Here is a 17,469-nt window from a genome sequence, read left to right on the forward strand (position 1 = left end):
TGGAAGGCTGAGTCAACCTTGAGTCAGTGAGAATCGAACTCCTGGCCGTGGGCAGTGAGTTAGCCTGCAGTACTACATTCTAACCATTGCTATTAAGTAATCATTACTTAAAATGTGGTAAATACTTAAAACTGTCTTCAGCCATAAATTCATATCCGAAGCTGACACCAGCAGTACAAAAATATAACAAACAAATATGGTTTGCTTGGGCTGTGATAATTGCTCAGGTTTCTTGTTTCAGGACACAGGAGGAATTAATATATAAAATAAATGTAACATGCATTTCTCTGAGTTTGCAGGGAGGGAGAATAATTTCCCAATATCCTTCTGTACTTCTTCTCCCTCCCCCCCCACCCAGGTCTTTGGTATGTTACCATTCTTTATTTGTGAATTTCAGAAAGGCCTTTTTACAACAGCTCTCGAATGAAATCTCTGTATCCCACAGCAATATAATTCTAAGTATAGAGCACTTGGGGATAAACCGGGATGAGTCGTGACCTTCATGCCAAGCTGATGAGACTTCACTTCCAGAGGCATTTGACTGGTAGGACATCATTGGATGTAGAATGCTGGACCAAAAGCACTTGGCCTTGAGCCAGTAAGGCAAGCAATAGTTTTTTTTTATTTGCATCACTAGTCTAGTGTTACAGTTTTGGATCCTGCTTATACTTCTCCGTCCCGATGTGCTGAAAGGTAAACAGATCTGCTCCAAGGAACAGTGCATCTCCAGAGTACAGGATATTTATAACTCAAACAGAGACCCAGGCCTGGTTCTGGGGCCGACATGAAAGGATGCAAAGAGGCTAAAGAAAGTGCGTACGTGAATGCAGTTTTTTTTTTTAAAAAAAAGCCAAAGTAATAAGAAGCCTGGAATACAGGAAGTCCTCAACTTACAACCACTTGGGACCACCAGTATCACTATTGCTAAGCAAGGCAGTTTTTAAATGTGCTGAACCCGATTTGACAATCTTTTTTTGAGATGATTGATTCACTGAGTTGTTAAATGATTCATGCAGACATTAAGCAAATCCAGCTTCCCCTATTGACTTTGCTTGTTGGGAGCTGGCTTGGAAGGTCACAAATGGCAAGCATGTGACCCAAGGATGTTGCAGCTGTTGTAAACAGGTTGGTTGCCAAGCACCCAAATTTTGATTTCATGACTGTGGGGGATGCTTCAACGGTCATAAGTGTGAGGACTGGTCTGAAGTCACTTTTTTCAGTGCTGTTATAACTGCACTAAATGAATGGTTGTAAGTCAAGGACTACCTGTATTGTTTCCAGAAGAAATATATATATATATATATATTTCACAGATATTTTCCAGATGCCCATGGAAAATTTCAAGTCCATTGTAGTATATATTATGAAAGGATGGAAACATAATACACCATATATACATATATTTTATATATAATCTGCCACCTATATGGCCATTATTGTATAACACGTTGGGGAACATATGCCGCTGACCTGCCTACCCATTACTTCTTTATTTCAATATTAAAATTCTGTGATTATAGAAAAATAATTTGTTTGCTTTCTAAAAGCTTGCGCCTGGAAATACTGTAGCACATTTAGTCATTCTGTAATAATCATTTGTGTCACACTCCAAAAATACAAGGATATATATGGACTTAACTTATTTATACAATTAGAAGTTAAATGATATTAAGTTTCAACATAGGGTCTGCAAAACCTATTTGTCTCAAAATGATCTGAATCTGTATATAAAAATACAGAATGAAGCACAGTACTTAATTCTTTTTGTTTGATTTCCTGATTCTGATAAATGTCCAAGGAATACTTACAAAGCAAGTTTACTAAATACTCAAAAGCAAAGGAGCAAATATGGTAACATGAATCACAAAAACGGAAAAAGAAGGAAGAGACCAAATTGTTAAGAGATTACAGCTCATCAATACAACCCAAATGAATGTTGTAGAAAATAAGCTTTTCTTCATTAAAAATATATTGATTTTTTTATGCTTAACTTTTTACCTTCTATAGATTCAGATGCTGGCAGAAAAATAGGAGCGGCTTGAATACTGACAACAATCCACAAACTGCTTATCGCAGACAATTCAAAATAAAAGCTTAAAACAGATTTGTTTGAAGCTGTATTCCTTTAATTGCCAGGCACGATGACAAATTATGGAAATTTCAGTCCTTCTGATTTAGAGGATATAGGATTGAGCAAGGCTGGCCTATAGACTGCAAATTCTATTTCAAATTCTATTTTTCTTGCCATCATGAAACTATACCTGTCATACAACATACAATAATATTTTTTAAACTTTATAGCACAAAATAAGGATAAAAAAAATCTATGCAATGTCTTCTCTGAAGTGTAATTGATTGCTTAGGATACTGTACAGCCTGATTTAGAATTCTGGAAACTATTTTTCTTCAATCATTTAATCACATGCAAAAAAATAGAGTGTGCAAAAATATCTACCTGCAAAAATGAACACAGAAACTGCAATGACCTGTCCTAGCAGTCACACAACACTGACAGCACTATGCATTGGCCTGTTGCTTTTATCTTCCAAGATACATTATGGCTAAAACTGTAGGTTTCTCAATCAGGAAAGATGATGGTAAGGACATAATGATAGGGGGGTGGGGAACAAATAATGTCAAGGAAAATAAATTACCTCTGTAGGGATCAATGGCCACCCTGGCTGAAAATGGTAGCTATAATCCTAAAATATTTGAGAGTGCCCTATTGGACAAATCTGTTACTTTGTTCTGACATGAATGCAGCTTTTCTGCTATTATAACATATTTTCAGAGGTTGCCTAACCAACTTTCCTCAGTGACAAACATACATCTAGAAGTCAGAACTTAATTCAACCACCAGCACATCTTAAGAGTTATAATGGCCACACAAGACTCAGAAATATGAAAAATTAGGTTGTTAAGAGTTGGTGTTTGAAATTCTATCTAGCCAATATTTCCATGCCCTCTTCTAGAATATTCCATTTCATTCCACCTTCTCATTTTTCACCCCTCCCCAAAACAAACAGTTAGCTTTCTACAATAGCAATTTTCAGCCAAGATGGGTGGACTTCCACTCCCAGAATTCCCCAGCCAGCAACTGTTCTTTAGTTACGGGCATTTATTTTAGGCTATTGAAGTGGGGGGGGGTTCCCTTTGGCCCTACCTCAAAGATGTGCCTGTGTGTTCTTTACAATTTCATGAAATCTACTTCCCACCCACCTAAGAAACTGAGTTCAAAAAACAAATCCACTGCACAATATTTCTAATGACATCCGTAGAGATTTGTTTGAAGCACCCGGTCTCCTTTCTGTTTAATAAACAAGAGATCTAGATACACTTCTTAGCTTGGTCAACCATAAAGGAAATAGATTTTTCCATTACCCACTATTCAGGCATTTCAAAGGAACTTCCCACTCGAAAGAATGGCCCCTTGAGACAACCTCTTATATAGAAGTTCTTGTCAGTGAACAGAGGGGCTGACATGGGTTTCTACTCTGGAACTGGGATCCCTTCCAGCTCCTATGAGATACAAAGCAGGCTTGGCCAGAATGTACTGTGATATAGCAGCCTGAAAGTTATTCAAGGCACAGTATCAGTCCAAAATGCAGGTAATCAGAAACCAAGTACATTAATCATCCCTACACCACGAGCAAACAAAGCAAAAAAACCCTAAATCATACGGGGAGAGGGTGAAAATGGGTGGTGGTGGTGGTGTTATAATTTACACATTGAAGGGAGGGGGGAAAACTCTGCTGGGAAACCTTGTATAAACAACCAGATTTATATCCTGGACAAACTATTGGGAGCCACTGAGTGGATGATGCTGGATGTAGTCAGAACCCCAAATGGATGGGATCGTCTATTTCAGGGGTCTCCAAACTCAGCAACTTTAAGACTTATGGATTTCAGCTCCCAGAATTCCTCAACCAGCCATGCTGGCTGGGGAATTCTGGGAGTTGAGGTCCACAAGTCTTCAAGTTGCCAGATTTGGAGACCCCTACTCTAGTTCTTTAACCTCTCAAATATGTTTTCCTTCTGATACTTCGTTCTTCTTTCTCAAGTAGTAAACCAACAGGAAAGGCAAGATGGTCCTTTTTGAACCAATCTCTTGCAGTAAGTTTTGAAATTAGTCTGGGGGTTTGCAAGAAATTAGTTTGAAGGTCATATATGGATTAGAGCTGCAATCTTTATCTACCCCATCTTAGACATTGATCCAAGCTAGGTGGACTCGGTCTAAGGCTGCTTGCTACAGAACTCCAAAATCATGCCATAAAAAGGGCAGGGAATAGATTAAGAACAGAAAGACTTGTACTATATTCCATCACAGTTCACTGCACAAGGTGATTCATCCTGAACTAATGAATGTAAACTAGACCTCTGATTTTAAAAGACTATACTCTTCAAGTCCATTGACAATCACAAGTTCATCTCTCATCAATTGCTTGCATATATTAGAATGATTCTTAGTTTAGTATACATAAACCACACTCATTGCTAACTTTATCACATTATCAGGAGCTCTTTCCCAAGATGGAAGAATAAGTAGAAGCATTCCTTACAGACTTAATGGCATATGCAGACATCTCAATCCATGGCAGTGACATCAATCTCCCAAACATGTCTGCATGCAAATGGTGACAGAAACAACATGGAACTCAATCCTTAACTGCACTTGTAGCTGTACCCCAGGAGCTGGTAATGCTTGGTATCATTTACTCCTTGTAAATATTTTTTAAAAGTGCCAACATCTCATATGATCTATAGAAACCTAACACATGTCACTGCTGTTTTGTTCCGAAACTAGGCAGTTATACTGCAATGCCCAAGGCTGATAAAATATAACCCATATTAATTATATATGCAAAGAATCATTCTCATTTCTTCTCAAAGAAAATCCTGGCACTCAAGTTGTCAACAAATCAAACAATTTCATATTCAAAAAAGTGTGATTCGGTATGACTCTTTGTTAACTGTAAAAAAAAAATGCCTGTGACTCTCTGTATATACATACATCCATGAAGTTTTCTTGGCACAAAAAATAAGTGATTTTTTTGATGTCTGCTTCTTATATTTGTATCCCACTCTTGCTTAGAAACGAATGTAAGACAATCTAAGATTGGCTGCAGCCTACATAGTTTAACTCAAAACATCCCTGTAATTGGGCTATACTGTAGTTCATTAAACTATAGTGGCATGAACTTACTTTGACCTGGAAGGCTAAAATAAAATAACATAACATAAAAAATAAACTTCTCCAAAAAGCAAACTGCATTTTCTCTTCTAATAACAAAAAGTGCTCTAAAACAGGAACATTTAGGGACTAATGCCAAATGGCTAAGAACACTATCATATAAGCCTTATAAACTGCAGTGTAAATTTTCATTTTTATTTAAATAGTTAAATTTTGCCGTCCCCAGCCCTGCAGCATTTGATCAGTGCATTAGAAATATGTAACACTTTCTTGTTCTAGAAATTAACAGAAATATGCTTATGTTCCACCAAAGACAATTTTGTAAAAAGTGCAAAAAGTGAAGTGCAAAACTACAGAGCATCAAGTACAGTATGCTTTAAAATACTGCATAATCAGAACATTATAAGAATTAATCAAAGAAATAAAATACATTAGCTTCCTTCTAATGACTGCATCTTTGGGCTATGATTCCCAAACATTTCAAGTTAATTTAGTGCAAATCACTGCAAATTAAGGCCCTTTATCCTTATCTTTTTCAGAAAAACAACAGCTTCTCAAAATAGCTTTTGTGCAGATCACTTGTTATTCTTTTATTCTGAAGGATCTTTGCCATGTCGAAGAGTTTCTTTGGTGCCTCAGCGTGGGGGGGGGGGAAGGTCAAAAGAATGCAGACCCCTTTGTTTTGCTTTTAGATGAAATGAATCCAGCTCTCTTCACATTCTCTGGGCATCTTAAGCGGATGATTCCTACAAGTGAGGGTGTAATTCTTGTCCTGATTGTTATCCCAGTATTCCTGTCCGTTGACTCGGTATAAGATTGCAAACTCAATTACTGAGCTAAGCTGAAGAAGGAATGGGGGCATAGGAAGGAAGAAGGTGAAATTGTCCACTTGAGTCTCACCATCCTGACCAGCAACACTGCTGTGCCACTGAGCATTTATTTCATGTTGGCCCTTCCAGTGATTAAAAGTATAGCGCACAGTCACCTGTTTCTCAAAGGCTAAATTGATCACTCTGATTGTGCCATTCAGGCCCAGATCTGAGCTGGACACTCGTTCCAAACACACCTGCTGCTGCTGCAGGCGGCTAAGGAAGTCTTCACAATCTCCCGGCTGCTGGAAGTCAGGTACCAGGCACTGCATGGTGAATTCCAGGTCCAGCTTGCTGCAACAGAGATCTGAATTAATGGATAGCCGAGAAAGAACATGAAGTGGGATAGATGGATCTTCCCCAGCTTGGAAAACTTTCACTTCTGTCAGCTCCAGGCCCAAAGCATCTGCAAACCTAACATGGTTCTTGCGAGTGTGGCAACCCGGAACACGACAGGGAGCCACCCCGCTACGCCTTCTCTCTGGAGAACTGGGCAAGGACCTGGCCCGACGGCGTATGATGGGTCGGAGATGTGGGTCACAACTTGTGGTGCTCTGAGGAACTCTATGTTCAGTTTTCTGGTGCAGATAGGAAGTCAACTGGCTGGCGCTGTTGCTGCTATGCAACGGTTGGCATCTCTTCTTTTCCACAAGCTGGGTTGCTTCGCCCTGAAACATGTTCTGGTACATACCAGAGAGACAGCTGGGACTCTGCCGGGGAGCTCTCAACACCTTTGGCTCCTGAGGGCAAACAGTTTGAGTGGACATCACTGCTGCCAGAAACTGCTTTTGCTGAGACGTGCAGAAGGATTAGGTCAGCGAGGAAGAAAACAAGCACTGAGTGAAAGGCCGAGCGATGGTTCCTACAGTCCTTGTCTGATCAGGGTAGCCTTTGGCAAAACAGACTGAAAGAATCTGCTACAAGTTTGAGTCAAACACTGTAGGATCCAGAGCGTTGGGTGTCTCCAGGCTATCACAAAAGCTGCAGGGGGATTCAAGGCTATCAGTGAGAAGGCTGGAAGCCTGGGTATTGTCCCCTAAACTGGCCACGGATTGCAGGCTGTCCAGCTGGATACTGGAGGTCTCAAGACTGTCGCCAAGACTGAAGATGGACCGGAAGTTGGCCTGATAAAGCCGCAGAGAGTCCAAGCTGTCCCTGGGATTGAGGCTGTCCTGGAGAAAACTGACCAGGCTTTCTTGCTGCCCAGTAAAGGATTCAAGGCTGTCGCTTTGGATGCTGGAAGACTCCGGAAGACTGTCCAGACTGGAAGATGCCTGGAGTTGGCTGGGCTGGATAGAGAGGGAATCGAGGCTGCTGGGCAAGCTGGAAGGAGTCTGGAGGCTGTCCCGAGGAGTGACGGGAGCTTGGAGGCTGTCACTTTGAATGGTGCTGATGGTACTGGTGGAAGAAGAGGCTGTCAAGCTGGGGCACGAACTAGAGATGGAGTCTGTAATGGGAGACGCTGGAGCCCACATCCAGCCGAGCTCTGGGTTTTTTTTCCGCCTCCCCACGGGTGGACGGTGCTGGTTTCTTCTGCTTCTTCCCTGTTCAATTCCAGGCGTCCCAGAGCAACAAGCAACACCGAGAAGGAGCGGGCGGGAGAGCAAGCAGCGACTTCCGATCTTTTCCTCTCCGGAGCTGATCAGCTGACGCGCAAAAAGAGCTTGAGGGAAAAAAAGAAGCAGCTGCTGCAACCGGAGGGCTACGTGCACGCCCCCGATGACGTCACGGGCTCCTACCAACGCCTCGCCGTTGCCCCTCGCTGCAGCCGCTCATTTACAGTACCTTGTCCCGCCTTGTGCGTCGTCGCTCCGCTAACCTGTCATACCTGCTCCCCGCCTGCGCACAAGCACGAAGGAAGCCCTTAGTCTTGCCCACACTATCTGGAGGAATCTGATTAAAAAGGACAGACGTAAATAAGGAAAGAGGCGGAGCAATTATGGGTTACAAAAGGTCACAAAAAAGAAAAAAGGAAGCCGAATGAAGAAAGTCAGAGTACTGTTGTGTTTTCTTACCAGACTGGTGCAGTTTGAAGCATACTGATGTAAAAGTTATTTTTTTTAGCTCCAAGGAGTTTGATAAATAAACATGCTTTGAAGTGAGCTGCCATTTAACATATCTATGTTATTTCATACTTTCTCACTTCTCTAGTCTCTTCAATGGGTAGACATCCTAAGCTTGTCTGTCAAGTATCTTTTCCCAACTGATTTCTTAAAAAACAGCACTGTGTTTTAAACTGGGGTTAACACATTCAGATTAACTGCTTCAAGTCAGATTCCAGTTAGTGTGACTCTGCCTCACTAGCTCCCTTCTGTTTATCATATCATAATTAGATTTTAAGGTGGTCCTTTGTGGTGGCAGAGAATTTCACATTCAGAAAGTAAATCATGTAATCCGCCATTCATTTAATATTTATTTTCCTCCCATTTTCAGGAGACAAGCAAAATATGTTTTACCATTATTACTCCCAACGGCCGGGAATTCCTATGCATTGCAGGAAATCCCTAAGAAGTCTATTACACCAATATTCCCCAGCCTGGAGCTGATTGTGTGCTTAAATATAAATCCTTAAATATGGCTATGTGGGTTAAGGATGAAGGAAACTGTAGTCCAACCCATCTCAAAGACAGCAGGTTGTGGATGGCTGCTTAAAATATGGGATATGTATATTTGCCTTCATTCCAGAAAGAGGTATCTCGAGAGCAACTGAGTGCAAGCCATTAGGACAGCAGACGGTAGTCCCACAAATAGCCTCATCTGCACAACTGCATGGCACATGACATCACTTGCCCCCAGCAAGCATCCAGGATTACATGATTACAGTACTCGACTTGAACTCGGAAGACCCAAGTTTAAAGTTCATCCTGGCTGCCAAAGTTCCCTGGATGACAGTCACTCTCATCCCCAACAAGATTCCAAAAAGCCCCCCCCCCCCCCCAAAAAAAATTGGAGCTTTGTCTTTAGGCTGCCTGGCCACGCGTCAGCCTCGACAACGCTCAGCTCCTTCAGTAAACTATGGTTAGCCGAATGAAGGCTTAAGCAGCAGAGACCGCGCGCGATCCCCCAAACCAGCTGGGAGCTCAGCGAGCCTCCCCGCCGCCCACAATGCTTTGCGAGCGACAAGGCTAAGCTTCCCCGGGGGACGGTCGGGGGAGGTCGCCCGCTCGCGTGCGCGCGCGTCCCGGGGCTTCTCGACTGGCCCGGCGCGTGACACGGCGGCTTCCGGAGGGCCGGCAGGTAGCGGTGGATGACGCGGGCGGCGATCCCTGGAGCCAGTGCTGGTTGAAGCCGCGGGGAACCGGCTTCTGCTTCGGATGCCAGCCGACGGCGGCGATGCAAAACGCAGCTCCCGGTGCGGAGGAATAAAGCCGCGAGGAGAGCCGGGCCAGGGTTGCCGCGGCTCTTAAAATGCGGCGAGGGGCTTCTGCCCGCTGATTTCGGCTGGCTCGTTTGGAACGACCCGGAGGAAAACTAAGGCGCATTTCCCCTCCCCCCCATAATGGGACCGAGCATCGGAGGTTATCCCGTCTCCCTGCGCAGAGGGAGCCTGCAAAACCTGGTTCATGAAACCCATGAAGGGAGCGGAATGGTAACGTAAGGATCCCTCGTTTTGGAAGATGCATGCAGGTGGATGGCTTGTTTTTTTTCCCCCCGAAGTTCAAGGGCGAAATCCTGAGTTGTCAGTACAATTTCCTCTTAGCATCCCTTTCTAGGGTTTTCTTTTGGTGCTTGCATTCCAGGCTATTTTTAATCGCTGAGTATAGGGAATTTTTTGCTAAGGGATTGATGCCGCTTTTTTTTTTCCGGTGCTGGGTATTTTGAGATAAAGTGTATATTCTGCAGAAATGTTGTTAGTATTCAGAGGGGAATAGCCGCTCCATGTTCAGAAGAACGTGAGAGAAACAAGCCATAGGTATCCTGTGTTAAGTTATGGAATAAATTGCCAGATGAGATTTAAGGTCTAAAAGGGTTTTTGCAAAGTTGAAGGTTGCAAAAACAGAAGAACGTTTTCTGAGACACTAGCAAAGGCATCAATATTCTCATGCCTCCAAGGTAATCCCAGTAGCTAATATTTAGCAATCTTCTTCAACCTTGGCAAGTTTAAGATTTGTGGACTTCCATGTCCAGAATTCCCCAGCCAGCATGGAAACCTGCCTTTCTGAATCTGGCTTTCTCCTTGTTGCTGGATTAAAATTCCTGGAATTTGAGGTTCCCCATTGGATATGCTGGAATTTGAGGAATTTGAGCTTGGAATTCTGGAAATTAAACTCTCAGAAAGGTGAGCGAATCATCTTTTTACCCTTGCAAACCCATACAAGAATATGTTAAACTAAAAAGTATTAATCATCTGGTCAGGCTTGATTTAAAATATATACTTGAGAATTTATTTTATTTTTTTGCTTAATATGGAAGTGAATTTTCTTCACTCTTCCCAACATAGTCTATATTTCTGGTATTTCCCAATGGTCTCCCATCCAAGCACTAATCAATCCTGACCCCACTCAGCTTTCTAAACAAGCCAAGGTGGCATCTGCTGCAAAATTAGTACCTAAAAAGCTCCTTAAATTTTCCTTCATGCTTTTCTCTTGGCATTTTATGGGGAAGCATTTGGATGAATGACTCCTACTTGCAATAGTTTTTTAGCAGAAACCAGACCAGAAAGAGAATTAAGATAAGATAACCTTATCTTAAGATGATTAGGGGACTGGAGGCTAAAACATATAAGGAACGGTTGCTAGAATTGGGTATGTCTAGTTTAATGAAGAGAAGGACGAGGGGGGACATGATAGCAGTCTTCCAATATCTCAGGGGCTGCCATAAAGAAGAAGGAATCAAGCTATTCTCCAAAGTGCCTGAGGGCAGGACAAGAAGAAATGGGTGGAAACTAATCAAGGAGAGAAGCAACCTAGAACTAAGGAGAAACTTCCTGACAGCTAGAACAATTAATCAGTGGAACAGCCTGCCTCCAGAAGCCGTGAATGCTCCAACACTGGAAGTTTTTAAGAAGAGACTGGAGAGCCATTTGTCCAAAATGGTGTAGGGTTTCCTGCCTGAGCAGGGGGTTGGACTAGATGACCTCCAAGGTCCTTTCCAACTTACCTACTACTACTACTACTACTACTACTATTATTATTATTATTACCTTTATTGCCATTTTTCCCTGTGGGCACACTAGCACACATTAAAAATGAAATTCTGTTACTTGCTCTCAAAAGTGTATACACACATAACACACATATAGACATGCTATATACAACATATATGTACACCTACAGCCTTACATATAAATAACATATAAATATTAATCACTGTCCATCTTGAATACATAAAGGAAGGAGGAAGCTTTAGAGTTCACAAGGTTAACACTGTATGGACAAAACTGTGACTGAATCTGGATGTTGTGCTTCGGATACCATGAAGCCTCCTCCCAGAAGGTAACAAAGAAAACAGACTGTGTAGTGTAGTGTCCCAGACAATCCTACAGACCCCACACAAGCATTGCTTCTGTGCTATGTCCTGGATAGAAGGGAAAGAACTGCCAATAATCTTTTCTGCCATCCTCACCACTCTCTGTACTGCCGTGATGCTTCCAAACCAGAGTGTAATGCTATATGACAGGATGCTCTCGATTGTCCCTCTATAGCAGGGCTATCAAACTCGCAACGTCATGTGATGTGTCATGACGTATCACAACCTTTTTTCCATTGCCGGCAATGGGGTGGGCGCGGTTTTGGCATGACGCATCCAGCCTGTGGGCTGGTAGTTTGTCACCTCTGCTCTATAGAAAGTGGTAAGGACAGGGGAAGGAAGATGTGCTTTTCTCATGCCATGCAGAAAAGGTCTAAGAACAGTTAATAGTGTTTCTCAACCTTGACAATTTTAAGGCATGTGGACTTCAACTCCCAGAATTCCACAGCGAGCAATGCTGGCTGTGGAATTCTGGGAGTTGAAGTCCACATGCCTTAAAATTGTCAAGGTTGAGAAACACTGAGTTAGATGATGATGATAACTCAAACTTGTATTCACTTGATTATCAGTGACTCTGGGTGGCTCACAAGAATGAAACAAAATAATTACAATAAAATCAATAAAATACAAAAATAAATACTGTACAGGTGGCCCTTAACTTACGACCACAATTAAGCCCAGAATTTTGGTTATAAGTTGTGGCAGTTGTTAAGCAAGTCACCATTTGACCATGCTTGATTTTAACAACTGTTTTATAATGGTTAAGCGAATCACATGGTCATTCAGTGAATCCAGCATATTTAATGGGTGTTTTTTTTTCTATTGGGATCCTGATAGATGACTTTATTTAATCCAAGGAATCAGGAGGATCTTGTAGGATCAAATTGTTATGACAGTCAGGCTGCCTCTCAAGTAACAAGGGCCTCCTATGCCTTGTAGCAGGGATCTTCAAACTTGGCCCTTTTATGACTTGTGGACTTCAACTCCCAGAATTCCTCAGCCAGCGTGCCTGGCTGAGGAATTCTGGGAGTTGAAGTCCACAAGTCATAAAAGGGCCAAGTTTGAAGACCCCTGCCTTGTAGAGAAATTCCTGAGTTATTGAGTCCTAAAAAATTATTCAATCAAAGGCTGGGTTCATTCCAAGAGCTGATATTTGTCATTGAAACAAAATGTCCCAGTTACAGGTTTATACTTTTAAAATATAATAGTACAGGTAGTCCTCAACTTACAACAGTTCATTTAATGACCATTTGAAGTTACAATGGCAGTAAAAAAAAGTGACATCCCCATATCACAGGTTAAAAATTTGGACACTTGGCAACGGGCTCATATTTATGACGGTTGCCATATCTCGGGGTCCTGTGATCACATTTTGTTACCTTCTGACAAGCAAAATTAATGGGGAAGCCAGATTCACTTAACAGCCGTGTTACTAACTTAACAATTGCAGTGATTCATTTAACAACTGTGGCAAGGAAGGTCGTAAAATGGGGCAAAGTTCACTTAACAAATGTCTCGCTTAGCAACAGAAATTTGGGGCTCAGTTGAGGCCCTAAGTCAAGGACTGTCTGTACAACAGATTGCATAGAAGATTGTTCAGAGACTGACAATAATAACCATCTTTCCTTTAATCTCTTTTTTAATGTCAGATATGCATTTGTTTGAAGCAGGAGGGCGAGAGACTTTGATCTAATTATGGATTAGAAAATACAAGTTTTTGCAAATGTCTAATGGCCAGTGTCCTATCAATGCCCACACATTTAATTTATATGAATGCACAGTTTACAGTAAAGAAGAGAAATAGATCTGCTCCAATGAAAATGCTACATATATATCTTGCTTAATAAGCTTTTTATGAGAATAATCACCAGAAAAATATTAAAGTTTTTAAGGCACACAAACAATAAACATGTAAACTTGTCCTGTTAAAATAAAGATCTTTGAAAAACTCCTCTTTTTAATCAACTAGTTCCAGTGGAGGAAAGAACCATCCAAGCACGAAAGAACTAAAGAAATCAACATTTCTAAAACCTTCTTCCAAGAGGCCAGGGAAAAACACATCTGCTATTGCAGGAAAGGTGAGACCCACTTACGTTTTTATTGAATGCAAATTATGCTTAAATGTTCATGTCTTCCCTACCACTGCAATTATAATTAAATATTCGTTCATTTCTTCTAGGCTCCTGTAGAGGCTGCAGACAGACAGATAACAGCTCAGTACAAAGAGACAAAGCAAGTTTATGAAGGGCATTACCCAAACAGGTGAAGTTCTTTTTTTTTTTAATATGGTTGCACTTTTGGAATAAGAAGTAGATTTGTTTTTCACAGGCATCAAATAATTTCCCCTCTCACTGTAACAGAGTTGAAAGGGACATCAGAGATCTAGTCCAACCCCCTGCTTAGTCCCAGGATGTTTTGCCTAACAACCGCTTTTCTTAACAATGGAAATGCCAGTTCCATTTAAGTGAGGACTACCTATAGATGATTCTCTTACTTAATATTTTCAGCAGCCCTATGCAGGTAGGTTAGGCTGAAAAATGGACCAAGATTGCTGAATGAATTACAAATAAGATTGAAATGATTGCAATGTGTCTCTACCTTTAACTTGAAAAGCAAAACTTAATAGGTAGCAAATTTTAAAAAGAAAAAGGAGCTTTGTGTTAAATATTGGGGACTGTGATATGAAATGTTGTAAAGATATTAGGGTTGAAATGAGTGGTCCTTGGTGCTCTTTGAGCTTGATTGTTTTCTTGCAGACATTTCATTACCCAAACTAGGTGACATCGCTGATTATCCACTGATGTTGCCTAGCTCGGATAACATCTCGAAGAAAACAACCAAGCTCAGAGAGCACCAAGGACCCCTCATGTTTTCTGCTGTCATTGTTGGTGTGTTTTGTGTTTTCTCTTTTTCTGTTTTGTAATGTTAGGCTCCCGAGTGACTTAGAGTTGAGTCAGATATATTGTTTCAGCTGACATGAGTGTTATTTCTTTCCCTTTTTAGCCTAACAAACACTTGTACTTCCTCACATAGAGTACTAAGGCCGAAAAGAGAACATCTGGATAGAAAAAATCATGAGGCCGGGGATAACAAAATTCTTCCTGCATTTAAAGACGTCTCATGGAGTCCTTCCAGCGGGACAGAAGATGCGATGGTTCAGGGGCTTTATTGCAGACAAAAAGGCAATTTGGAAAGAAACTCTGGAGAGCAGATGGAGGAAGCAGGCCCCAGCAGTCTTTCCTGTCAAGATGCTACAATTGAGGCAATGTTTCTGGACTTTGGATCTTTGCAAATGATGAAAGAAGAAGACTCTGAGGAAGACGATGCCAGTGACCTTTCCGATTCAGAAAGAATTCCTATCCCTCCTTCGCCTTGCACACCGCCAGAGCTCAACCTTCGAGCAGAGGAGATCGACCCTGTTTGTTTCGAACACGACTTTGAGACACAACGGAAGCAACCAGACTATCATTACACAGACTTTCTCCCACCACCTTTTAACTCCTGGGACTTGAAAGGGTTGGCTGCATTCATCAACACCGAGTGCAAATCGGAACCCCGACCGGAACCGACTGGGTTTCTGGAGAAGTACGTGGATCGTCTTTTGGAGCTGGAATGGCTGCAAATGCAAACTGTACAAGCTGAGAAAGGAAAGGTAACCAAAGCTCGGGCTCAGACTGCTCCTAGCATCCTCCGGTCTTTGAAAAGTTCTGGCAAAAGCAAATTGTTGCACAGCCCTTTGGCAAATAAACAGTTGACTCTCCATGGAAACTTTCCAAGAGTACCCATTGCAGGAGGTCTCAAAAAAGACTTTCATGGGGAAAGAACCAACCAGGTGACATCCCCTGAGAGTCAGTTGAAGACCACTGGACCCACCCATGGCTCATCAGCCTATCAGAGGAGACCAGCTGAAGCAAAGAGTGGGACCAAAAAATACCCTGCCCTCAAACAGCATTTGGCCAGTAGGCATTCTTTTGAGATCCAGGAATGCTCCATGATCCATGGAGCTGGCAACGTGAGACCTCCCAAGCCATCTTCTTCATTCCATGGATCCACTGTTCCCCTTAAGGGGTTACCAGCCCATATATGCCCAAATCCCAAGAATGGAAAGACAAATAATTATACTCCTCCCCAAAAGACCTCAGCAGATACCAAGCTAAAAACAAACAACTTGAAACAAATACGGTGCAAATTTAAATAATGCTGGGACGAGGTTTGTTGCCTTGGTGCAGCAAGGTCTGGCAGCCCTTTTCTTTGTGCAGCAAAAATCTAGAATGGTGGTTCTTGAACTTCAAGATAGACTTTCATAGGGAGAGACCAGCATGCCCTTGACTTCCCATGCTATCTTGCGATTGATCCTGAAGACAAGAATTCTGGTTCATCTCTGACTCATCTATATGATTGGACATGTAGGCATCCTGGTGTTTCTAATGTTTGCAATTACAGGGCAACACAGTATGAGATCTTTGGTCTTCCCGGGATTCCTTCCATAAGCATGTAACATCAAAACATGCTCAAAGCCTATATACTCGTGGCCTCTCTTTTTTAAAAGTTGTGATGTACAGCCATCTATTTTTTTTCCCCCTGTGGTAAATTTTTGCAGTTGTTTTTTTATAAGGAATTATCACCTTTAAAGATCATTCTTCTATGATGTACTACTTGTATGACCTTATGGGTCCAACTATATATTGAGAGGTAAAAATGTACATAAACAAACAAGTATAACTTCCTCCTAATTCCCATGATTTCAACATATAAAAACATTTCTCTCCCTGTGCTCAGAGTGTCCTCTTTGAAGTTATACGTTTGATCTCTTTTTGTTTAGGAGGGCATTTATAGACTGCTTTTCAGTCTGCACCAGGGAATCCCAAAGTAGTTTACAAGGCCTGTGCATTGGGAGAAATTGCTGGCTGGTATTATTGCTGGTATTATAGACTATTTTGCAACTTTTAATTTCGGGCTGGCCTGCAGATGAATATATATTTTGGCATTTGATAGAACTGCAAGGAGAGATTGTAGGTTGTAATGAGTTGATGGTGCTTTGAAAGGCTTATATAGGTTTTTGGAAGACCCTAGACCAGAGGTAGGCAAACCTTGGCTCTTTTATGTCTCATGGACTTCAACTCCCAGAATTCCTGAGCCAGCATGGCTCAGCTTGGAAACTCTCCCTTTCCCCTCAGCATGGCTGGCTCAGGAATTCAGGGAGTTGAAGTCCACGAGTCATAAAAGAGCCAAGGTTGCCTACTCCTGCCCTAGACGATCTCTCTAAATCAGAGTTTTTCAATCTGGCAATACTTAGATATGGACTTCAATTCCCAAAATTCTCCTCAATGGCAATGATGTAACATCATCAGTCATTTCAGCCCTAAGCTACAAATATTCTCCTTTTAAAGTGAAATACATCACCCCATTTTTTGTAGATAGCTATATTGGTAAGGCTCAATTTGAAGATCTTTGGATCTTCCAAAAGATTTAATGTTTTGTAAGAAATTTGTAGTTTTGAAGACACAGTAACCCAACTCAGAAATTACTATTTTATAGCAGTGGGAAATTTCACAGAAAATGTATTTGCCCTGATTGGATGCCAGGATATGCAAATAAAAACTGCCCCCTTCTTAAGTTTTATGCAGCTAGGTAGAGCACCCAAAGCATTTATCTCCTGGATTACACTATTTTGTACTTGGTAAGCAGAATAGAATTATGCACAAGTAATCAAGACATCGTATCATCCTTCACTGAATCATTCAGTTGACGTGATTCTCCAGATTTTTGAAAGTTATGATTTATATACAAGGTTAATAGAGCTGTATATGTAATTAAATTGACTTTATAATTTCTACTGTGGTTTTATCCCCCACTCTCTTTATGCAACCTTAGCAATGTAAACTGAGAAATCATGGTATTTGATTGTGAAAACAAATAAAAATATGGATTTGAATGATG

The 17,469-nt window shown here is 41.5% G+C and overlaps 2 protein-coding genes across 4 annotated transcripts; one reads left to right on the forward strand and one right to left on the reverse strand.

Moving 5' to 3' along the window:
* Positions 1–1,385: 1,385 nt before the first annotated feature.
* PPP1R3D (protein phosphatase 1 regulatory subunit 3D) lies at positions 1,386–6,860 on the reverse strand. The gene has a single exon (XM_039357058.1). The coding sequence runs from the start codon at positions 6,825–6,827 to the stop codon at positions 5,880–5,882; it is 948 nt and encodes a 315-aa protein (XP_039212992.1). The 5' UTR covers positions 6,828–6,860; the 3' UTR covers positions 1,386–5,879.
* A 2,321-nt stretch (positions 6,861–9,181) lies between these two features.
* FAM217B (family with sequence similarity 217 member B) lies at positions 9,182–17,469 on the forward strand. Of its 3 annotated transcripts, none has more exons than XM_039357070.1 (4): positions 9,182–9,654; positions 13,499–13,607; positions 13,709–13,791; positions 14,533–17,469. In XM_039357070.1, the coding sequence occupies exons 1-4, from the start codon at positions 9,560–9,562 to the stop codon at positions 15,725–15,727; spliced, it is 1,482 nt and encodes a 493-aa protein (XP_039213004.1). In that variant the 5' UTR covers positions 9,182–9,559; the 3' UTR covers positions 15,728–17,469. The 3 variants fall into 3 exon arrangements, with proteins under 3 accessions (XP_039213004.1, XP_039213012.1, XP_039213021.1); XM_039357078.1 differs by having other exon boundaries at positions 14,563–17,469; XM_039357087.1 differs by lacking the exon at positions 9,182–9,654 and adding an exon at positions 9,715–10,339.

Source organism: Crotalus tigris, unplaced genomic scaffold, assembly GCF_016545835.1.
Source record: "Crotalus tigris isolate CLP2741 ecotype Arizona unplaced genomic scaffold, ASM1654583v1 scf7180000017575.500234, whole genome shotgun sequence".
NCBI lineage: Eukaryota > Metazoa > Chordata > Lepidosauria > Squamata > Viperidae > Crotalus > Crotalus tigris.